This window comes from Chenopodium album, chromosome 19, assembly GCF_948465745.1.
Source record: "Chenopodium album chromosome 19, dcCheAlbu1.1, whole genome shotgun sequence".
NCBI classification, from domain to species: domain Eukaryota; kingdom Viridiplantae; phylum Streptophyta; class Magnoliopsida; order Caryophyllales; family Amaranthaceae; genus Chenopodium; species Chenopodium album.
Window position 1 is genome coordinate 10,137,645 of NC_137852.1, and position 24,327 is coordinate 10,161,971.

Below are 24,327 nucleotides of genomic sequence, written 5' to 3' on the forward strand. Positions count from 1 at the left end.
AAGGAGAGAGAAAGTTAGAGAGAGATGAGGAAAGGAGAGAGAGAGAAAGAGAGTTAGAGAGATGGTGAGAAAAGAGGCAGTAGGGGTCTGGGGGAGTTTTGAGGGAATTAGGGTTAGTTATTTGGGCCTTGGGCCTTTGAGGGTATCATTTATTCACCAAAACATAGTGCGTAACAATAAGTGATTTTTCGGATTTCGGATAATCGGATATCCGAAATCCAAAATTTGGCTATCCGATATCCGATTTTTTCGGATCGGATATCCGATCCGAAATTTGTTTCGGATCGGATATCCATATTTTTCGGATCAAATACGGATCGGATCATTGGATTTTCGAATTTTCAGATAGTTTTGCTCAGCCCTACCCCACGTGGGTAGACCTATCATAAAATATCTTTGCAAATTCATTTTCAATGCACACGCTATACACGAGGATCACTTACACTCCTACTTGTATTCAAGTCATGTCAGAGTCAGTGAACAGTCATTTAATAACAGTCATGTCAGACTGCAAATTGTTCTTTTAGACAAATTCACGGGCCCAGCTAATAATTCTTTTCCTTTGAGAAAATCCTTCCAAAATTTAAGAGTTAGAATTACTTGGCATATCATGCAATCAAACAAAGCAGACCTATGAAATTTTTTTTTTTCTTTTTTTTTTTTTTTTTTTTTTTTTTTTTTTTTGTGAAGAATAGACCTCCCAAATATTACCACATGTAAGTTTCCCACTTTAGTTGAAGAAGAGAGTTAATTTTATAAGGCTAAGGGGTTACTCCTCCTATTGTCATATGATTTTGGGATGGAACTTTCTTGGACTTGTGAAGTAAACTTTCTCTCTTGTTTTGCGGGTTTGGTTCAAACCGGTATTTAACATAGTATAAGTGGACAGTTGTGACAGGTGTGGTCTAGGCCCGTTTATCATGGTATCAGAGCCGAGTTCACGATATGAGACCCTAAATGGCTAAAGTTCACTGGGCCAAGAGAGTAGGTCCATGTAAGGGGAGTGAAGAAGCACTCTAGCTCGAAAAATCACATGAAACAAAGTTAAAAAGGGATCTTACATGTGATGGGGAGTGTTGAAAAATAGACCTTCCATGTGTCACCACATATAAGTGTCCCACATTGGTTGAAGAAGAGAGAGGTAATTGCTTTATAAGGCTAAGGGGCTACTCCCCCTATTGTAATATGGTTTTAGGATGGAACCTCCTTAGACTTGTGAAGTGAACTCTCTCTCTCTCTCTCTCTCTCTCTCTCTCTCTCTCGGTTTACGGGTGCGGCCTAGACACGTATTTAACATTTTTCATTTAAAATTCGAACCCAAAGCTTGTCGGGTTTATTAAGCATAGTGCACCCTCACTTAGCCGTAAACGCCAAATTTCAAGGTTTAAGCCTTCTAATTCCTAAACCACCAATCTCCATAGGTTTAGTAATATGTTTCCAATTAACTTCATCTTGGAGAATATTTGGATTTTTAAACTTTATTTGAAAGAAATTTTATACAATGCCTTTCTAAATCATCCAAATTAGAATAAGGAAGAAGACTAGTTTGTATTTGATAAACATGGAAGGAGTTCAAAACTACCTTCACAAATGTAAACCTTCCGGCCTTATTCAAAAGTTTTGATTGCCAGCCTTTAATACGATCAAATGTTTTTTCAACTAAACCAAAATATTGACACTTTTTAAATTTTAATAGGACTAATTTCAGCACCAAGATATTTCCCAGAATATATTGAAGAAGAAAAGTTAAATTCCTTGACAAGATCTCTTCTAATCCAATGACAGATAGCTAGGGAAGATAACAATAGATTTTTGTTGGTTAATCCTAAGACCTGATACCCATGCCCTTCTAATCATGTTGGTTTAAGATATCATGTTAAAAGACCATCTCAACCAAAACATAAGCTAATGATTAAAATTGACGATCGATTTATTTATTTTATCGTTTATTATTATTATTATTATTATTATTATTATTATTATTATTATTATTATTATTATTATTATTATTATTATTATTATTATTTTCAATAATTTGATAGTTGCTTAGACAAGGTGAGGTTGAACTGCGAACCAAATCTCAACCTAAAGATTAATTAAATAAACACAAAGTTAATTTTTTTTTTTTTTGACACAAAGTTAAAACTTAAAATAAGCATACATATTGAAAAATATAATACTTCGTATTAATTATTACTTCGTAAGTAATTAGAGTCAGACAACCCGTCCAAAAAAACAAAAAAAAGAGTCAGACAAGACATAAATACAGTGACGGTTCTAGGAATTTTCTTGTATGGGTTCAAAATGTTAAAACAATTTTTTTGGGGACAGATTTACAATGAGAGTGAATTTAACATAAGCCTAATAAATTTAGCTAATAAGAAGTATATAAATATATTGATAGTTATAAGTAAAATAAAAATTATAAAAAAATATACTCTGATTTTAATGAAAAGGGGAAAAAAAATATTGCGTATGATATAAAGGAAAATTTGTCAAGAATAAGTCAACCTTGTCGTGGTTAGCTCAAAATAAGCAAACTTTTTTTATCAACCGAAAATACATAGACTTTTAAAGGTTTTTTTCTTTTAATAGGTCCAGTGACCTACAACCTATTAAACAAGTTATTTTTTTTAATTAAAAATAATTTATTAAATATTTATTAAATGTTAATTATAATTACACACACACACACATATATATATATATATATATATATATATATATATATATATATATATATATATATATATATATATATATGTAAAAAAGAAATAAATCCCAGCCATCCCCTTCCCCCACCCACTGCTAGCCCCCTGCCACCTTTGGAGACCACCTTTATCTCCCAACGCTGGTGAACACTGCCTCCTCCACCATTTCCCCTCATCGACGCTCACGCCCTCCCCCTCCCTTTTCATGCGTTGACCCCATCCTTTCCATGGCCGGATACCGCCGCTCAAAAACCCTTAAACCAACCCGTTTGACCTCGTTGAAGCAATCAAAATCGTTGAAAATAGGACCGGAGAATAAACTGACAGAAGTGATTAGCATAAGTTGGATTCCAGTGAGACTCAATGATGACTTTATCGCCGTATTTTGTGCGGCGAATTCCCGATGAACTAGAGTGTAAGAGGAGAGAAAGAGGGGTGGATGTCGTGTGGTTTGGGGAAGCAAGAAAGGGGAAAAGGAGGGATTGGGATGTCGTGGGTGAGGGTCGGGAAAGGGAGATGGCGGCGTCGGGGATGGGGTGGTAACCGGCCAGCCGGCCTATAGTAGGGGAGCTGGCGGGGAGGAGGGCTAGCAATGGGTAGAGGATGGCTGGGACTTTTTTTTTTTTTGAAAGAAGTCCTAAAGGACATTAAATTTCATTGATAAAAGCCATATGACATCTACAATTGACAATTAACAATAATGAAAACGAATTTAACAAAATCAAACAAGACTTAATCGGGGAAGGCTAGGGCTAAGAATCCAAATGCATAAATATAACAATTCGGCATATTCTCGGTTCGTTGTCTCCAACTTTTTGAGTGGATCCGTCGCCGCAGCTTCGCAATTTTGTGAGAAAGTAAATTCTTGTGTTGATTCCATAACCCGAATCCGAGCCATAATCAATAGTAGCCCCGCACAACCAGAGACCAAATTAAACACAAATAAAACCTTGTCTTTCGAAGGAGTCCGAAAAACCTTGTCTTTCGAAGGAGATGTTGGATTTTTTGTGAAAAACTACCTTTTAAAAAAATTGTTGTAAATGACTACCTCCTTTAAAAAAAATGTTGTAAGGGACTACCACTTGCCGGAATCTAGTCGTTGACTCACTTTTCCGGCGTTGACCACCCCACGTGCCGGTCACATGACCTTTAAATTTTTTTTTCTTTTTCTTCTATGTATGCACCACCAGATTTGTCGACTTACCGTCATCTTCACCATCGCCCCACCACCACAACACCTCAACCCACCACAAAACTCCATTACAGCCACCCTCACACATCCCAAAACCAACCCAACCTCACTTGAAACCGCCTCCACCCCGTCAAATCCAACACAAACCCGCAATCGCTCCGCAATTCCGTGACCCTTAAACAACAACATCAATAACTTTCTCAATTAAGGAAAGGAAGGGAAGAGTTTTGGTTTTCAATTCGAGGGGGTTTTGTTGAAGTTGGATCTTCGAATCGAATTGCGTACCCAACTTCTTCCCCAAAACAGGCCCTCGTTTCTTGGGCGACGCAGCGTGTGACAAAGATAGCGGCGTCGCGGTGAGGTTGTGTGATGCAAATGGTGCTGAATTCGGCAAAACCCTATCGGAAGAGGATTTGGGAAAGTTGGGTACTTTTGTCGGAACTAATTTCTCCGATTATACGAGTTTGTTCTTGACTGTTTCAACGATTTTGTCTTCGAATTGAAGAATTGGGAGCTTGTCCATTGGATTAGAGTTGCAATAATGGCGGAAATGGTGGTTGCGCCGCCGTTAGATGGAGTATTTGGGCGGGATTGAGGTGGAGGTGACGATGAGGGGGTAGGAGTGGTCGAAAACTAGAAAAGGGAGGAGGAGGAGAGGGTGGGGGGGTTGAAAACGGGAAAAAGGCTGCTAAGTGGGGTGGTCAACGCCGGAAAAGCGAGTCAACGGCTAGATTCCAGCAAGTGGTAGTCCTTTACAACATTTTTTTTAAAAGAGGTAGTCATTTACAACAATTTTTTTAAAAGGTAGTTTTTCACAAAAAGTTGTATATAAAAAGTAGTTTTTCACAAAAAATCCTTACATGCATGTTTGGTGTAATAAAAGCGTAATTATTGTAAGCCTTTTATTCTCCATTGCAGTAAAAAAGATTTAAATAAAACTATGGGTTTTTCTAAGCTATGCCCCCGTGGTTGTTGAGTTTCTAAGATGTGCTCATGCCTTTTCAAAATTACAAGATGTGACCTTCATAATTTAATCGTACCCCTTAACGTTTTAGAAACAAATTTTGTTTAAGTGGGGCATCCTCCTTAAAAAGAATTGAGGAGGTAATATTCAGTTAAATAAGAAATGAGAACCATACATTATGGGGCTCAAAGAGATATTTTGTACAGTTGGACAAATGTGCATATATATATAGACGGCCACTCTGATTTTCAAACATCCACTAAAGTAGTAATTGAGAAAATAGAAGGGAACACTAACAACAATTGTACAACAATGGTTGTCGTAATGGGAGTAGTTTTAGGACTGTTTGTGTTAGCTTTCATAGTGAAAATGGTAAATGCTTTAGTATTGAAGCCAAAATGGCAAGAAAAATGGTTAAGGAAGCAAGGAATTGATGGCACTACTTACCAATTATGGGGTGGTGAACGAGATAAGCTGAATCAACTGAAGATTAGAGGCATTTCTTCCATGCCCAAAACTCCATCCCATGATATATTATCATGTTCTAATCCTATTGAGTCCCATTTAATGAAGATTTATGGCAAGTTCATTTTAACAAAGTTTTTGTAGAATATTAGTTTCCTTGGCATTGTCTCATAATTAATTAACCACAATTAGCCAAATTCCCACATAATTTAATTATTGTGGCAACTTCGCTTACAAAGTTATTAACTCGGCCTTCAAGCTTAATAAATATATTAAATGTGGCGTTTTAGAACCACCGTATTTTGTGATTTATAGTTATGATAAAACATAGTCATGTGGGATCTTGTTATAATTGTTTTAATGTATGTACGTGAAACAGGTAAAATGTTCTTTTATTGGACGGGAACAGTGCCTAGAATAGTGTTGATGGAACCAAAGTTGATTAGAGAAATGTTAACGAATAAGTCCGGCGAATTTTGAAAACCAGAGATCAATGGCTTCACCAGACTCTTTGTTGCTGGTGTATCAATAGTATCATCTTTGAATGGAGATAAATGGGTCATGCACAGAAAGTTGCTCAGTCCAGCCTTCCATATGACCAAGTTACAGGTTTTTGTTTTTGTAATTTACTATAGAGTTGGAAATTTGGATAACAACAGTTATACAAATTGTCAATAATATAGACAATACAATTTCTTGATTAAGGCAGACTTTACTCTATCTAAATTAACATGATTATTATCACTTTTGTAAATTATACAAAAAATAATGCGATTATTTATCCCAATAATGGCACTTTTAATTTTTGGGGTGTTCGTAATTAAATTTCCATTATTCTGGCCTTTTAATCAATCTAGCTATACATGTTACACACGTACACACATTTTTATGTGTGTAGTAATAATTTGTCTTGTATTTTCTACCAGGGAATGGTGCCATCGATACTAAAGTGCACAAAAGAAATGATTTCAATATTGGAGGGAGTTCTAGGGGCAAAGGATTCATGTGAAATTGATGTTTTCTCTGAGTTCCAAAAATTAACAGCAGATGTTATATCAAATGTGGCATTTGGCAGCAATTATGAAGAAGGAAGTAAAGTATTTCAGCTCATGAATGAGCAATCAAAGTTACTTTGTAAAGTGTACTATATGGCGGCCTTTCCATTCTTAAGGTAACCACTTCTCTATATATGCTAATAACACGTTTGTAAGGATGTAGTCTCTCTGTAATTACCTTCAAAGGGGAAATCAATGGAGTCAATTGAACCCACTAATTCTTGCGCACAGGCCCGGCTTTAAAGAGGTTTTTTCTCAAACACGTAACAGGGCCCCAAAAATCAGGGGCCACAATTTTTTTTTTTTAAAAAAAAAAAACAAAAAAAAGAAAAAAAAAATCTACTTAACCTATTCATCTTCTTCCTCATAAAGACCTCCCTTTTGAAACCAAAATCCAAAAATCTTCATATCCAAAATTCAATATTTGACTTTTGCCTTTTGATTTCCAAAACAAAATTAAATTTACTCAATAATTATCACTCCTAAACGGCAAATTTGTCTAATTATCTCCACTTTACTTAATTTTTTCTCTATTTTTTAGGCAAAATTGAAGAGCAATTTATACTCTTATCAAGATCAATGACGATTCAATTGATATTAACGACCAATTTTTATTTATTTATACCAATTTCAAGATCAGCAATACCCACACATATTACAATATTCAGTTGTCTTTTAATTTTAACTCAATTCCAAAGGTGAAAAAAACGTCAATGGAAGCACTCAAAATTCTGGCGAACTGTTCTTGTTCGGTGGATATGGAATAGTTGAGTGGGTAAATATCACTTTTTATAGTAATATTTTTAACCTTTTATAAATAGTCCTTTGAAATTTAAGGCCCAATTTTTATAATTAGAACTGGACCACCAAATTGCCGGAGACGGTCCTGCTTGCGCAAACATTATTTTAAATGTATTCTGTAAAAGCAGTTTTATTTTACTAACATAAATATGAATCTCAATGTATGTAGGCATTTGCCTACGAAATCAAATGCAAGGATGAAACAAATCCAAAACGAAGTGACAATTGCATTGAAAGGTATAATTAAAAAACGCGAGAGAGGCATGGAAAATGATGGTATTGTGAAGGATGATTTATTAGGATTGATGCTACAATCAAACTTGAACAGCCAGCTAGAGGGTAAAGGAATGACATTACAAGAGCTTATCGAAGAGTGCAAGCTATTCTACTTTGCTGGGCACGAGACAACCGCGAATTCGCTCACTTGGGCTATTGTAGCTCTAAGCATGCATCTAGACTGGCAAGAAAAGGCAAGAGAAGAAGTATTTAAACTTCTTGGTCGTGAACAAACTCCTTCCTTTGACGATTTAAGTCGTCTCAAAACTGTAAGATTTATTATTATAATTGCTTCTAGTTAAATAATAAATGGTACATGTAAAGAAACAATTAATTACACTTCTAATTAATGATTTGTACTTGTACATATTAATTGAAACCCAATTTTAAGCATGTTCGGTAACATTGTTGTTTCCAATTTTTTAATTTTACGATTTTGTAAATTTTTTAGTTATGAAATATATATGATATATGTCGTATAAAGAATAAATAGTAAATTCAAACTTATTAAGCAAACAGGTTACCTTAATCGTAATTGTTGTGTGTTGTACACAGGTAACCATGGTTTTGCAAGAAACATTAAGGCTATATCCACCTTCGAGCATAATCCGAACCACGGGTCAGAAAGGGGCAAAATTGGGAGATAAACAACTCCCTGGTGGTGCCCATGTTTTCATCCCAACACCATGCCTTCATCGAGATGAACAAGTGTGGGGAAACGACGTACTTGAGTTCAACCCTAGTAGATTCTCCGAAGGGGTTTCGAAGGCATCCGATAAAGATTCGGCTCCATATTTCCCATTCGGGTGGGGCCCAAGAGTTTGTATTGGGCAAAACCTATCCATGTTAGAAGCTAAGATGGCTTTGTCCATGTTGCTTCAACGCTTTTCCTTCGAGCTTGTGTTAGTTCGATCTCCAACCTTAACGTGGGGCGCAAGTCATTATTCGTAAGCTAGCTTAGTTCGATCTCAACTCGTTCGATTGGTGATGTTTAGGTTTGTTGTTCATAAGCTTGTGTTGGTCTTGCCAAGCAATGAGAGCATATAAGATAATAAGATTGCCACTAGCTAGGCTGTCGTCTTAAATTGTTTGTTTACAAAAATTGCAATAATATTCCTTAAAGAATGTAATGTGTTGCTGCTAATTTTCCTCAATTCTCATCTTTCACCTTCATCATCAAATGTGTAAACAAGGGATTATATCCAACAATTATAATGTATAATGTTAAAAAATTTAAAGCCCGGTGGACACTTATTACTAGTAATAGTTATTTAATTGATTAACTATGGGTAAATTTGTAAGTTTGTGCTAAAATTCTCTACCTTTTCTTTTAAGGAAGTGTTGTAAAAAAAATAGAAAAAAAAAAAGAAAAATGGAAGTAAAAAAATACTCCTGCCATCTCTAAAAATTGACAGGTTTGACATTTTTTTCACAATTCATATACGGAGTACTAACCCTGACCATATTAAATTTTACTACGTATCAAAAAATATGTTGTTAGATATAGGTATTAACTAAATTAAACTTTTAAAAAAATATATATATAACTAGGGTAGCTGACCTTTTTTTTTTTTTTTTCTAATATGTTTCATATGCATCTATATATTTCTCTCTATCTCTATTTACAAACAAATTTGTTCAAGAGTCTATATATGTAACTCCACAAAGTTGCAAATAATAAGAAACAAATGTATTATGAAAAAAAAAAAAAAGAAATGAGGGAGTAAAATAAAAATCTAAAGAATACAAAAAGGCACAACATTTGGGGATACCATTAGAGGAACATTCTCTCTCTAAAAATCCTCTCTCTCTCTCTCCCATAAACCGCCGCCCCTCTTCTTCTTCTCCGGCTATGAGGCTCGCCGGCGGGCGTGTGGCTCACCGCCCACGCCACAGCGTCGGCGAGCCTCCGATCTACCCCTTTAGATTGTTTATTTCTTTTTCCGTTATGGTTTTTCGTTTTTTCAGCCTTTCATCTGGCGCCGCACCGCCTCTTCGTCCGCCGCCGTTATTCTTCTTCGACTGTGAGGCCGGCCTGCCGTCGTTTCTTTGTACCGCCTCCCCGCCGCGCCTTCGCCCCACCCCTTTGTCCGTTGCCGTGACGTGGTTTATGAGAACGGGGAGGGGGAGTTTCCTCCCTCTGAGTCCCTCGTGTAGGGCCGTTCTAAGTCCCTCGTGTAGGGTTGTCGTTGCAGCGGCTCAGGGGCGTGTGGGGTTCGGGCTTCTCAGGCGGGCCTCGGTGGTCCGTGCGTTTATTTCCGGCGTTTCGTGGGCTGGGTCGGTGAATCCCAGAGCGTGGGTGGTGGGACTCGGTTTGGCGGCGGGGTGGGATGTTAGGGTTTCGTTTTTTGTTTTAGGGTTTAGTTTTCGTTCTGTTTTTCCTTTTAGAAGTCGTTGTGTGTTTTTTAGTTTTATTATTTTTTCTGTTTGTGTGGTGTGTTGGAGTGATATGGGGCTTGCAGATCGGTGTACCGATCTTCTGGTGCAGGATTTAAGCCGGGTTTTTTGGTTATGGGGCTTCGGTTTGATCTTCTGTTGGTTTGGGCTAAAGGGTTTTGCTTCCATGCCGATATCCGTGTTTGAATCGGAGTTGATCTTGTCTATGGTGAAGTGTACGACACCAATTTTGATTTCAGGTCGAGGAGTACGGGATTCTGAGCCAATGAAGGTTCTCGTCAGAAATTACATCATATTGCCAGACCCCCTTGCAAGAGGCTGCATAGGACAGCGTTATATGAGCCAAGGGTACTTAAGAAAGTCATTCTGCGCGTGCAATTGTAGTTTCGTTTATTTCGAACTTATAATTGGTTCGGTTGTCTTTGTATTGTTCGATTATGATCTCTTATGTAAGTGTCGTATGGCTTTTTATTAATGAATATAATCTCCCCCCCTTCAAAAAAACATTTGGGGATACCTAAATTAGGATGCATATAAAATATATTAGATGGAGAGAGTAATATTTATTGTACATACTCCTCCATTTTTTTTAAGTGTATCACTTTAATCAATACACTTGTCATGTATTATTTTGACCAGTAACATCTTCAAAAAGCAATAAGTATAGATTATAAAAAATTGTTACATTAAAATTATGCGTTAAGACGAATATAACATTTAGTCTAACATATAAAGCATAAGCATCATTGGTCAAAATAGTGCAAAATAAAACTTAATTCAAAATGATACATTAAAAAAATTATTGGAGGGAATAACTAGTTATCAAGTGAACTGCTATTTGACGCCCACAAATTACTCAAAACGCCCGCAAAATTACAACGAAATTACCACTCTACCCTTGAACCACTCTACCCTAAACCATTCTCTTCAACTCCCTTCAAACCAAAAAAAACAAAAAACCACCACCACTTTCACCAACACCCAACCCCCTTACCACCACCACCACAAGCACCCAAAAACACCACCGGAGAACCGCCAAGATACCGAGGACGAAGAACGTCGGACGGTCGAGGGAGGAAGACGGCGTGCCGGATGAGCAGGTTCGGTTTTTTTTTAACGCTTGACCGAATCGCCCAAAATAGGCGGTTTAACCATGGTCAAATCGCTCAAAATATCCGGTTTGACCATGGTCAAACCGCCCAGTGAAAACGGTTGACCGTGGCCAAACCGGATTCCCTGGGCGGTTTGACCGTGGTCGAAACGGATTTCTTGGGCGTTTTAACCATGGTCAAATCGCCTAGGAAATCCGGTTTGGCCACGGTCAACCGTTTTCACTGGGCGGATTGACCATGGTCAAACCGGATATCTTGAGCGGTTTGAGCACTGGAATTTAAATTATTATTTTTTTTTAAATTTAAATTTATACAAATAATATATTTGTTTATTAATTGTTTAGATTAATTTTAATATTTGTTTAGTAAAAAAAAAATATTTATTTGAAGTTCACGTTTTATGTATAATTTAAAAAAATATTAATTATATATATTTGTTTAATTTAAGTTCACGTTTTATGTATAAGAAATTAAATAATATGTTCGTATATGTTTAGCTTTATTAATTATATGTTTAGGAAAAAAATGATATTGTATATATTTGTTTTTTTATATGTGTAGCTTTATTAAATTTATGTTTAGAAATAAAATAATGTATTTGTGTATTTGAATTTTAAAATAATTAGGTGTATGTTTAGATAATCAACTAATATAGTTTTATATTTTACGTTGAGTTTAATTAATATATTTGGTAAATTTTAGTTTATATATTAATAGCATTATATTTAGGAAATTAGATAAAAAAAAGTAATTGCATTTATATTTCTATATATATTAAATTTATTGAATCGTATCCAATTACATTTATTAATTAAATAACAGCCACGAAACATGAGGAGGTTAAACATCGAGTTCACACATGTCGAAGGATCAGGTCCTCGACATACACGATCTCGAGGTGTTTATGCTTCTGTTAGGAGGGAGAGGGCAGCTTCTCGAGCGGCGGATGATGACATGTACGATTATGATCCTGATCATGACTACATGGAGGATGCCTCGACTTCCGCAGGAGGCGAGCACGAGGAGGCGCCATCAGGGGTTTTCGTCATGCAAGGTAGAGGAGGGAGGTTTGTGGCTTCTAGTAGTGCGAGTACGAGCACTGGCCGTACTCGTAGGTCTCGTGCTGCTCGAGACGCGGATACTACTTGGCTTGTTCAGGAGGCGATGCCGGGGGGTCCAGTTGATGGGAGTCTTATTCCCAGCTATGCGGCTCATATTGCGTCACGTATTTGGGTCGGACAGGATCGTGAGCCGTTGAGGTGCCACAGTAGGATTCAGTGGTGCAAGTCGCTGCAGGAGTGGGAGACAGAGTTGAGTGCTGATTTACGTGAGCGCGTTAGTGTCACTGGACTACGACACTTGCCGTCTATCATGCATTCCCACATTGATTGGCCTCTGATCTCTGCGTTCGTTGAACGGTGGCAGCCGGATACGAACACTTTTCACCTCCCTTTTGGTGAGATGACCATCATGCTACACGACGTCGCTTACATTCTTGGGATCCCCGTTGACGGGGACTTGGTGGACATGGTCAGCGACAGTGCGTCTCTCCAGGCTGATTTTCAGGAGTTGCTGGGGTTGAGTAGGGATGAGCTGTTGGTGAAACCAAGAGCAGTTTGGGAAAACGGTGTTGTTGCGGTGACTACCATTTATTTGCGGTGCAAGTTGTTGGATCGGGTTCCCGACGTTCAGTTCATGGCTTTCTTTGTTACACTCTTCGGTAGCACCTTATTCGTTGACAAGAGTGGTAACCGCCTTCTTCCCTCCTGTATTTTGGAGTTGAAGAAGTCTACTGACGATCTTGACCGTTACTCTTGGGGGTCAGCTGCACTTGCTTTCCTTTATCGTCAGTTGGGTATCGCCTCCCGTGTTGAGTGTAAGGCCATTGGTGGTTGTCTCACGCTTCTCCAGGCATGGATATATGAGTACTTCCCATCCTTTCGGCCATGTCAGGGAGCTTTGGTGGTACAGCCTGGTGAGGCTCGTGCCTCGATGTGGGATACTAGAGCACAGTCCAGGGATGAGCACCGACTCGCATCATTTCGGGCCCGACTTGATCAGATGACTGATGCTGAGGTATGGTTATTGTTTTATTAAATGTGTAATATTGTTTAACGTGTTGTCATGTAACGTAACATTCTTATTGTTATTGCATATGCAGGTTAACTGGCGGCCCTACTCTCTCACCCCTGCGCAGGACGTCCCGAGGACCACTTACATGGGCTGTATACAGTGTCGGGACATCGTCGAGCCGTATAACCCAGACAGGGTCTTACGGCATCTTGGTCACGTGCAGGGGATACCGCTCCCTGGTTTTGTCCCTGACGAGGCGTATAGACCTGCTAATGTCCGGTCGTACAGCGTCACTTTTCGGGGTTAGGTCTTATGGAAGAAGTTCGGTCCTGGGAGCTGCTGTCTCGGCTTGCATGTCCATCCACCTCTACTAGATGAGATTCCCACATGCTCACCTGACTATTTGCCATGGTTTTTTACGTACTCCCATCCTCGGCTTATCTGCGATACTGCGGAACTAGCCCCTCCGGCAGTTCCAGAGAGGACGAACACTGATTACGTAAGTATTTTATGAAGTGCATCATTGTATTATTTTATTATTGTACAAATATTATACGTTATGATTGTTTGCTTTGTATTTTGCAGTGGATGGGTCGTTCCATGCATGTGATTCGGCGATTCATTGCAGACACGGGCGGTGAGGTCACCCCAACAGTGGTTGAGGCCCAGGAGCTTATTGCGGCGTGGGATGCAATGATGAGAATGTAATAGAATTTAATGTAATTTTTAATTATAACTAAAATTGTAATTAAAAACTAATTAAAACTGGAATTTAAATTGCGTTTTTAATTACAAGTAGAATTTCTATTAATATTATGCCATGTTGCTATCCTACTTGCATATCGTTGGTCCCAATCTTGGACGCTAAATTCACGAACGTCATACCAAAATCCGGCTATTGGGGGAACAGGAAAATTAGGAGACATTTGCAACCGCACGTAGTGATAGTTCCCCACCGTTAGTAGTGCAAGCTCCCTACTCGGGCCCGTGGAAGTGGACGGGGCACTCCACGGTAACACAGTGATGCATGGATACACACCTACACCATCAATGCCTGTACCGAATAGCATAATGACAGCGTTGAACAGATTTGCGATCGGGAACAAGTCTTGAAACACTGCCATCCAATGGTCGCCTGTGCACCTACCACCAGTCCACGTGATACGACGAACCTCATTTTCCAATTGATCACCGTAAATGTGAGAGTAGACGTTAGGATGCCTGGTTATCTCATTCGCAATCACAGTCCTGGCCAATATCCATTCCTCCTGGTTACCCCAAAAGAATTCTGCAACACAACGAAATCCGCAGTTGCCATCACCGATAGGGTCTACCCATCCTTCCAAATACGGCAACATGACATTTGGAAACCAATCGACGTACAAAAACTCGTCGATGTTCATCTGATTACCTGTAAATACATCATCAACGCATTAATTACATATTCGCCATTCATTACGTAATGTACAAAAATATTAATAATAATAACAATTTATACCAGGTGGCGTCCTCATGTTTACAGATTCATTTGATATTCCACGACCGGAGCTGGATGTAGAACGACCCCTGCTTCTACCACGACTTCGCCCACGAGCACGACCACGACTACGACTGCTCGGAATGTGCTCGAACCCACTTGCATCCCGTCTAGTAGACGAGGACCACTGCTGGCCTTGTGGTCGACCACTGGTTGTCTCGTTTATCTCAGGTTCTTCGTAATCTCCTTCTTCAGGGTGAAGCTCCGCAAACAACACTCGGTTCACACTCCGCACAAAACCGGGGTCGCGTTGTAGAACCTCATCAACTAGGGATCTAAATTGTGCAGTGTCCTGTTCCGACTCATCAGCAAAAGTATGAATGCCTACACCATCCCCAATGACGAGAGTCTTCCAAAAAGGATGGACCTGATCCAAATATAAACCCGTGCCACCCTGAATCGAGGTATATATGGTACAAGCACATGGTAGGCCGTGTGTCATCAACAACGCACAACCACATCGCTCGTACACATCATCAGATAACTCTCTCATCCTGGTCACCTCATGCTTCAGAATTTTGAGACCGTGGAAGGACATATGGCCACTGAGATTGTGCAACGGCATGCCCCTATACTCCACTCCAATTCGTCGTCTGGAGTCCTCCAAATGATGACGAATTCCAATAAGCAGACCCTCTGTGGCGCGGTGCACACGACTGAATATTGAATCCAACGACCCTCTGGAACTACCGAGCCATTGTTTAAGCACAGAATGTTGGCTCTCCACCCTACACGTGTTCACGTTGCCAAAGTGCAACACCTGATTCGTCCATGCCAAGATAAACTTCTCCTTGTGTACAAGCCAAGTTTTTTCCACATAATCCACAACGGTACGCCATGATCTTCCCCAAGTATCCCTCATTTGACGCAACTCAAATTCATACTCAGCCTCAGTTGTTGCATTCATGAGTTTTGACCACCTCCCATTTCTAAATTTCTCAGCTAACACCATATCTTTCTTACACAAATGATATACCTTGGCCAACACATCTTTGTTGATATTCCATCTACATAACAAGTGAGCTGTGTCTGGGAATACCTCTTTCACCGCCTTCAACAGTCCCAACTCTCGATCAGTTAGAATCGCAGTAAGAGTCACTTCAAAACCCATATACAGCTTCAATTTCTCCAACACCCACTTGTAACTCTCATAAGACTCTGTCTTCATTAAAGCATACCCGATCAAAAAGTTTTGGTTTGTCGGTGTGACCCCAACAATCTCGAAGAACGCCATGTTGTACCTGTTTGTCTTGTATGTGGAATCCATCCCTATGACATGTGGATAAGTCCGCAACATATTCGCCATCTCTGGATGTGCCATAAAGGCATGGGTGACAACACGTGTGTCGGGGTCAGCAGCTACCCAACTAACGTACTTGTGCTCGTTGGCCAAGTGAAGAAACTGGTTTACGACATCTCTCCCTTCACTATCATCAACCCTTAAACGACTTCTGAAATTATAGATGTGCCTCATGTTAGGGTTCTCATTGGGATACGCATCTTTCACAGCTGCCATTATGTTACTAGGTTTTGCACATGCTGAACTCATTTGTCGAACCAATTGCTTCGCAGCCGGACTTAAACCACTCACTTGTCTATGACCCTCTCGATAAACCATCATAGGGTGGTTGTGCATGCCATGCAAACCAGATACAGGAATTATTTGCCACCCAAGATCATCTACCACACATGTGATCTTGATCCGAAAAGGACATTTGATACCCTTTCTTTTTGTGTTTTTTCGTACAGCATTCTCCATATCCCTGTCTTCGGCTGTATTTCTATGGGCACGATCGCACTTCAGATACTTGACCGGCCGACCATCTCGTTGTGTCTTATACGAAGACTTTGTAAGGAAAAAGCCGCAACCAATAGAGATGTTTTGAGCCCATTCAAAGGCCTCTTCAAAAGTTGGGAACATCGTTGACGTTATAAAGACTGCACTGTAGTCAACTCCATCACCCCCATAATCCGGCAATGACGCCTAAACAAAGAAATAACATGAAATTTAGCATAATAACCATGATAATAATGGAAATAAAAAACATAATAATCACAACAATGATCACAACTTAATTCTACTTATCATAAAAATAACAATAATAGTAGTAGAAATAATAACAATAATAATAGAAATAATAATAATAAAAATATTAGAAATAATAATAATAATAGTAATAATAATAATAATAGAAATAATAATAATAGAAATAATAATAATAGAAATAATAATAATAATAGTAATTAAAGCAAAGATTTTTTTTTAAAAAAAAATACAAAACCGCCCTAGAAAACCGGTTTGACCATGGTCAAAACGCCCAAGAAAAGCGGTTTAACCATGGTCAAAACGCCCAGGAAAAGCGGTTTGACCATGGTCAAACCGCCTAGAAAACCCGTTTTGACCACGGTAAACCGGTTGTCCTAGGCGGTTTGACCATGGTCAAACCGCTTTTCCTGGGCGTTTTGACCATGGTCAAAGCGGTTTTTTCGGCGGTTTTGTACATTTTCGGCGAGAAAAATTAAAAATTTACCTCACCAAGTGGGTCCGGCGGGGTGGACACCCTGCTTTCCGCCTCCGACATGTAACCGGGTGGCGATAGTGGTGGTGCTGGTGGTGGTGGTGGTGGTGGTGGTGGTGATAGTGGTGGTGATAGTGGTGGTAGTGGTGTTGGGTGTTGGTGGTACTGGCGGTGGTGTTGATGCTGGTAACCGTGGCGGTGTTCGGTGGTGGTAGAGTTTACTTTAGCTCGGTTTTGAGAGTTAGAGTTATGAAAGGGATGGAAGATAACAAATAGAGTTGAAGAGGGTAAGAAATAGAGTCAAGGGTAATATCGTAATTATTTTGTAATTTTGCGGGCGTTTTGAGTAATTTGTGGGCGTTAATTAACAACCCCCGTTATCAATCCATGCATTGCAAAAATAGTTGACTTTTCTACTAACTAAATTTATTCTTGTTATTTTTACTTCGAAGGAAAGAAGAGTAGTTTTTACTCAAGTTTTACCCGAAGAAAAAAAAAAAAAAAAAAGGAGAAATAAAGGGCAAAGGTTTATTCGGCCAAATGCTAGATGAGCTTTACCTCATCCATTGAAGTTAAGCTTTCCCTTCTTGAATTGCTTGTGAGCTTCTTCATTAATGGTAAACTGAATGAATCTATCGAGATCTATTTTGCCATGTGTATAAAAAATTAGAAATTTAATTATTATTATTTTTTTTACTATTATTGCACAAATATTAAAGTAATTATTTACACAATTGCCACTAAATAGACCTTAAGTCCTTAACTTGTGTTTCCTCGTTCAAAAGTCAAAACAAAGGCGAGGTAATTGAAGAAGGTGACGAGGCACACAAAAATAACACCACCTTTAACCGGTCTTCCCTAATTAACACCACTTTTTTATTATTCCACAATAACACCACCTGTGATATACATCTACCAAAAATAAAACATGACTGGTTGGTGACCTATTAAAAAGGTTACCTGTAACACGTGTCAAACTATCATTGGTCAATTTTTTTAACAATTTTTTTTTTAAAAAAAAAACCTTAGAATTTCAAAAAAAAAATAAAAACTTAAAATAAAAAAAAAAAAAACTAAAAAAAAAATAAATAAAAGAAAATCCCTCCCACCAACGCCACCTGCCAGGCAGCCACCACCGCCGGCGCCTGAAACCCCTCCCCCGTGCACCCACCGATTTTCAGTTTTTAGCACCCACCGATTCTCCTTGCCGATGCTTCCATTTCCCTTAAACCCGCGTTGCCCCTAAACCATCATAGCACAAACCCCTGCTCAAATAGCCATTGATTTTGGTTCTGATTTTCAAGGGTTTGGTTCTGAAGATGTGCATGAAGAAGAATTTGTTAATGGGTTCTTACTGTTGATGGTTATCGTGATGATTTTGAGTCCAATTTAAATTAGTTGATGAAGAATTCGTGGAAGGCAGTGAGGGATTGTGGTGGTTAAGTGGCGATGTAGGGGGTAGGGGAGGGGAAATGCCGGCGAGGGGAATTGGTGGTTCTGGATGCTATGGGGGTGGAGGCGGAGGACAGGGAGGGGTGTGGGGGCTCCAGGGACGGAGGTTGGCTGGTGCCGATGGTGGTGGTTTTTCTTAGCTACCGTTAAGGGGAGGAGTTTTCCTTATTTTCAGTTTTTTTTTTCATACATGTGACATGTGTCATTTGTAACCTGTAATACAGGTCACATGTTTTTTGTTCTATTTTTGGCATATGTGTATCAAAGGTGGTGTTATTGTGGAATAATCAAAAGGTGGTGTTATTTAGGGAAGACCGATTAAAGGTGGTGTTATTTTTGACAAATTTTCCTTACGGTAATAACAATAAATTACATATTAAATGAGATTAATATATTGTTAATTATGTATGTATTTTAATCTTAAGTAAAAAGATAAATTGAGGTGGGGTAGGTGAATAGTAACACGAACAATTGTTTATTGGTTCATGGTTAAGACGAGGATGTTGGAAATTTTTTGTTTGGTTTATGTATATGAGAGAGAAAGTATTTTTTTTTATATGAATAGTAACATGAACAATTTTTTATATTTCATGAATAAGGGTGCTCTAAGAATCACAAAGATAGAAAAGTAATTTAAAATAAAGTATGAGTATTCGCCTTATTTAAGACCAAAGAAATGAGAAATATAGTTTAAAATGACATAAGATTTTTATAAAGGAATAATATGTCACTTGTGAGTTGTGAATTATATGTCATTAGATGATAAAATGAATTAAATATTGTAAAATCTTCTAAATAAGAAATTGGAGTAAGTACTTAAAAATTATCGAAAAGGGAAAAGTGGAGCAAGTTTTTAAAAATAAAGAGAGTACTGCAAATTATTCATTTTTACCCTGGTGTCATTTTGATCACAAGTTCACAACTCACAAGTGACATATTATTCCTTTATAAAAATCTTACTCCGTATGTCATTTTAAACTATACTTCGTATTTCTCATTCCTTTGGTCTTAAATAAGGCAAATACTCGTACTTTATTATAAATTACGTATACTCCTATTTTTCTATCTTTGTGATTCTTACTATCAGTGGCAAATTCACGAATTTGATGATGGATCCCAATACAACGGTGAAGTGACATACTTTGGACAGCGTGTACGCTGAACATTGAATTTGCAAAGATTATGAATCATGATTTACAAATGTACAATCAACATCAATCTACAATCAATTCGCGTGTGCCTCGTGAGGAGTCGTGACCTTCTTCAATTACCTCGTCTTTGTTTTGAACGGGGAAATACAAGGCTTTTTTCTTTTTCTTTCTTTTTATTTTAAATAAATAAGCAATAGTAAGTATTATTAAAGGAGGTCCATTTCCGTCAAAATTGTTAGCTTTGGGGAAAGGTCTATTTAGGGCATATGTTTGATTGACTGAATTGAACTAAACTGAGCTGAATAGTTTACGAGAGAAGAAATACTGAAAGTAATCTGAAAAGAACAGGCTTTGAGTGACAATTGCTAAGGTCTATTTAGTGGCAATTGCATAATAATTACTTCGTACTTTAATATTTGTGCAAATAAAAAAATAAAAAATTTCTCATTTTTTGTACACATGACAAAATAGATCCCGATAGTTTTTTTGGTTTATCATTTTTTGTAATGGGGTAAAACTTGAGTAAAAACTACTCTTCTTTAATTTCCTTTTGAGTAAAAAAAAATATTGTTGAAAAGTCAACTATTTTTGCAATGCATAAATTTACAACTAGTTACTCCCTCCAATAATTTTTTTAATGTATCATTGTGATTAAAGTTTCATGTGCATTATTTTGACCAATGTTTATGCTTTATATGTGATATTAAATATGATCATATGTGTATTAATTATATTAGTCTTAATGCATATTTTTTCAAATAACAAATTTATTATGTGTGTGTGTAATTTATACTTGTTGCTTATTTAAGATGTTATTGGTCAAAATAATACTTGACAACTGTATTGATTAAAGTGATACACTTAAAAAACGGAGGAGTATATATAGTACAATAAATATTACTCTCTCAATCTCTCCATCTAATATATTTGTATATAGTATATTCATTCTGTAGGGAATATTTCAAGCATTACCCCAAACTTGAACCCCACTGTAATCATACACTTAAGCTGGTGGCGTCCAAAGGGAATGAAACAAGAGCAAAAGAGTCGCCAACAAATTTTAGGAACTTGTAAACCGTTCACGAGGTGAAGGTTACACCCCTTAACGATCCATGAGATTGTCAACTCCAATAAGTCTAGAACAAGACTGGTGTTCGGGGATGAGGGTATGAATCCAATCCAAAAGAGATTAAACCCGCCCTATAAAATAGGCCTCTAATTTATTCTACTCGTATTCATGTGCGCTTTGTGGCTAACATGCAATCATTAGGTTAACCCTAAACCTTTTTAATCTATGTTGGTTGAATATTAATGCACAAATAAAACTATTGTCGGCGATCACTTGAATTAAAATCATATTAGCCTAAACCAAATTATTAAATATCTTATTAGCCGTGATTACAAGTACAAATTCCCTTTAAACTTGCATAAAAGACGTGATCAAGCAATAACAATAATAACAATCAAGCAACATAATAATAATAATAATAATAGTAATAATAATAATAATAATAATAATAATAATAATAATAATATCATAATCATAATAAGGCATAATAAGGTTTAATTATAATAGCAAGATCCTAAGCATGATACTAACAAGATTAATAACAAATCCTAGCATGTCACTAAACAATAAAGATCAAAGCTTTAATTAGCCCTAACATGATACTAACATGATATTAGAAAGAATAAAAAGCACCCTAAACATGATACTAGAAAGCAATAAAATCATCCTAACATGATACTAGGAATTAATCAAATCTAAACATGCTTTCTACATTGAAATAAAAAGGGAGTAAGCTAATTACTTACTTTGAAGCCTCGTACCTCTTTCTAATAACAAAATACACAAGTTAGTAAACTTCAATGAAATAAAAAATCAAACAATTAAATTAAATAATAAAAAGAAAAGAGTTAAAAAGTTTAGACTGAATTTGGGACCAAACCCTCAGAAATAATCAACCTTTCACGTCTAGGGCGAAGGCAACTTCGAACTTGGCTAGGTGTTTCTAGATCTTGTGAATGCGGTATGGTGTTTTTGTAAAAGACTAGTTTAGAAAAGCTAGAGGGAGAAAGAATAAGCTATATATTGCATAAGAGAGAGAAGAGAGAGAATTGTTAATGAGAATTGGTTGATGGAAAACGGAGGTCTAGGGACCCTATTAATAGGAAAATAGTCCGAAAACCGATAGAAAATAGTCAGAATTTGAAAAGGAATAAAACTCCACCTCGTCGCCAACGACAAGCTTCGTCTCCTGGCAACGAAATTGTCACCAGGCGCTGCACTGCAGCGCGAGGCGCGAGGTGACGAACCTGCCGTCGCGCTTTCAACGTGCTTTCAGTACGGAATCCCCTAATCAATAAAATTGAATTGTTTAGTCCGTACGAAGGCTAAAATCGTATTTTCATATAAAATATTATTTTATTCCAAGTAAAACTCGTATACATAATTATCAATCCTAATCCTACTAGGATATATAAAGAACCTTCTAGATGATTCTAGAAGACTATAATCAATCCTACTAGCTTTAGGAATAATAATAGGTCATCCCCTAGATGATTGGGCCGTATGTAAGAACTAAACCGGGCCCAGCTTAGTATTTTGGCCATAACGTCCTTATTATTCATCGGAATTAGGCTTATAATATATCGTTGGAAAGCTCTTTTCGAGTCCTATCCAACTACACTATTATTGGACTCTTATCATGGACCAAACTAAATTGAATAGGCTATTTCATAATATAGAGTAGGCTTTCGAAAACAGAAAGAAGGTTTTTAATAAAAAATTAACCGCAACACTAGACTTTTCACACTTTCACTTCATTCGATTACGGTCTGACGCGAAAGGTATTCATCACTGGGTTTGGTTTTTGGGAGACACAAATGGATGTCTACGCATTCTAATTTAGGTATTCCCAAATGTTGTGCCTTTTTAAATTCTTTAGATTTTTACTTTACTCCCTCATTTCTGTTTTTATACTACATTTGTTTCTTATTATTCGCAACTTGATTGGCGTAGTTACATATATAGACTCTTGAACAAATTTGTTTGTAAGTGTTAAATAGAGATAGAGAGAAAGATATAGATGCATATGAAACATATTAGAAAGGAAATTTTAGATTTTAACACCACAAAAAAAAATACAAAAATGGTTTTTAACACTATAAATAAATTTTAAATTAAAAAAAAAAAAACACCCTTTTATTTTAACACAACAAAAAAGCTCAAAATTTTGCTTTTACCACCACTTAACGAATTTAAGGATGAAATCCGTTAAGTGGGGCTACAATGCCACGTGCCTTCGTATAGTTGGCTAAAATATAAAAGAAAAATAAAAAACAGAAAAAAAAAATTATTAAATTTTTTTTAAAACCCCAGCCACCACCACAGACACCGTTTCCCCCATCTAACCAGCACAGCCCCAGCCCCCGGTCCCACCTCAGGCGAAACCACTCCCTAGGTCGATACCAAAAACCTCCCCCTGACCCTATTCTGCAACCCTAGCTTGACCGACACACCTACAACCAACCCAAAACGCCCACCTTTTCCCTAAAAGCGGCCATGAAGTCGGCCACTAATGGCCGAAATCGGCCGTTTTAGGGTCAAAATCGACCACTCAACCCCAAAACCGGCAGATTTCGCCGTTGGTGGCCGATTTCTTGACCGTTTTGGATAGGGTGGCCATTTTTTATTAGGGTTACCTTGGGTGTCGGTCTGGCTGCGGGAGGTGGTTCTTGGTTCACGGTTCACATAGGTAGTAAGGTTGGGCGGGGGCTGCGTAGGTGGCATGGGAAGAGATTTCCAGTGGGTGTCGATGGTGGTCAGGTGTTGGTGGTGGTGCAGTGGTTGGGTGGCTGTATTAGTTTTAGGTGTGTTTTTTTAAAAAAGAAAAATTCTTTTTTCAGCCAACAAAGCTATGACATGTGTACTTTATGGTGCTCGCTTAATGGGTTTCATCCAAAATCCAAAGATCTGTTAAGTGGTGGTAATATCCAATTTTGTAATTTTTTTGAGGTGTTTAAAATAAAAGTTTTTTTTTTTGTGGTGTTAAAATCTAATATTTCCAATTAGAAAAGAAAAGAAAAAAAAAAGGTTAGCCACCCTAGTTATAAGAAAAATAAAATAAAATAGTTCAGTTAATACGTACCTATTTAACAACATAACTAATTTATTATGGTAAAAGTTATTAGTCTATATGTATATGAATTGTCAAATGTGTCAATTTTTAGAGATGGAGGAAGTATTTCATACTTCCATTTTTTTTTTTTTACAACACTTCCTCAAAAGAAAATTGTCCCAATACTTGTAACACACTTTAAAAAGTACGTCTAAAGATTTTTAGCACAAATTTACAATTTTACAAATTTACCCATAATTAATCAATTAATTAAATACACACTTACTAGTAATAAGTGTCCCTAACAATGCACCTGGCTTTAATTTTTTTAACATTATACATTATAATTGTTGGATATAATCCCTTGTATACAAATGAACATTTGATGATAAATAGAATTGAGGAAAATTAGTTGCAATACATGACATTCTTTCAGGAATATTGCAATTTATGTTAAACTAGGGAAAATATTGGAGAAAACGGCTTAGGCTTTGCATTGAT

At 37.4% G+C, this 24,327-nt stretch overlaps 1 protein-coding gene, 1 long non-coding RNA gene and 1 pseudogene across 2 annotated transcripts; 2 read left to right on the plus strand and 1 right to left on the minus strand.

Moving 5' to 3' along the window:
- The first annotated feature begins 5,179 nt into the window (after positions 1–5,179).
- Positions 5,180–8,415, plus strand: LOC145593990 (cytochrome P450 CYP72A616-like; annotated as a pseudogene).
- A 4,947-nt stretch (positions 8,416–13,362) lies between these two features.
- On the plus strand, positions 13,363–13,880 carry LOC145593803 (uncharacterized). The gene is made up of 2 exons (XR_014102803.1): positions 13,363–13,545; positions 13,632–13,880. It is a non-coding gene; the product is annotated as an uncharacterized LOC145593803 (long non-coding RNA).
- Positions 13,878–17,460, minus strand: LOC145593991 (PKS-NRPS hybrid synthetase cheA-like). Its single transcript, XM_081650341.1, has 4 exons — positions 17,115–17,460; positions 14,545–16,567; positions 13,955–14,457; positions 13,878–13,910 (listed from the first exon to the last, which is right to left on the minus strand). Exons 1-4 carry the CDS (start codon positions 17,163–17,165, stop codon positions 13,878–13,880), a joined length of 2,610 nt encoding a protein of 869 aa, XP_081506467.1. The 5' UTR covers positions 17,166–17,460.
- Between the last annotated feature and the right edge of the window lie 6,867 nt (positions 17,461–24,327).

What these genes read in the sequence shown, in the direction of transcription:
- LOC145593991 (XM_081650341.1), bottom strand. Translation starts at nt 17,165, where the DNA reads ATGTCGGAGGCGGAAAGCAGGGTGTCCACCCCGCCGGACCCACTTGGT. An exon ending in AAACATGAGGACGCCACCTG is followed by an intron (nt 14,458 to 14,544) that starts GTATAAATTGTT and finishes ATGTATTTACAG; the next exon opens with GTAATCAGATGAACATCGAC. An exon ending in AAATGTCTCCTAATTTTCCT is followed by an intron (nt 13,911 to 13,954) that starts GTTCCCCCAATA and finishes TCGTGAATTTAG; the next exon opens with CGTCCAAGATTGGGACCAAC.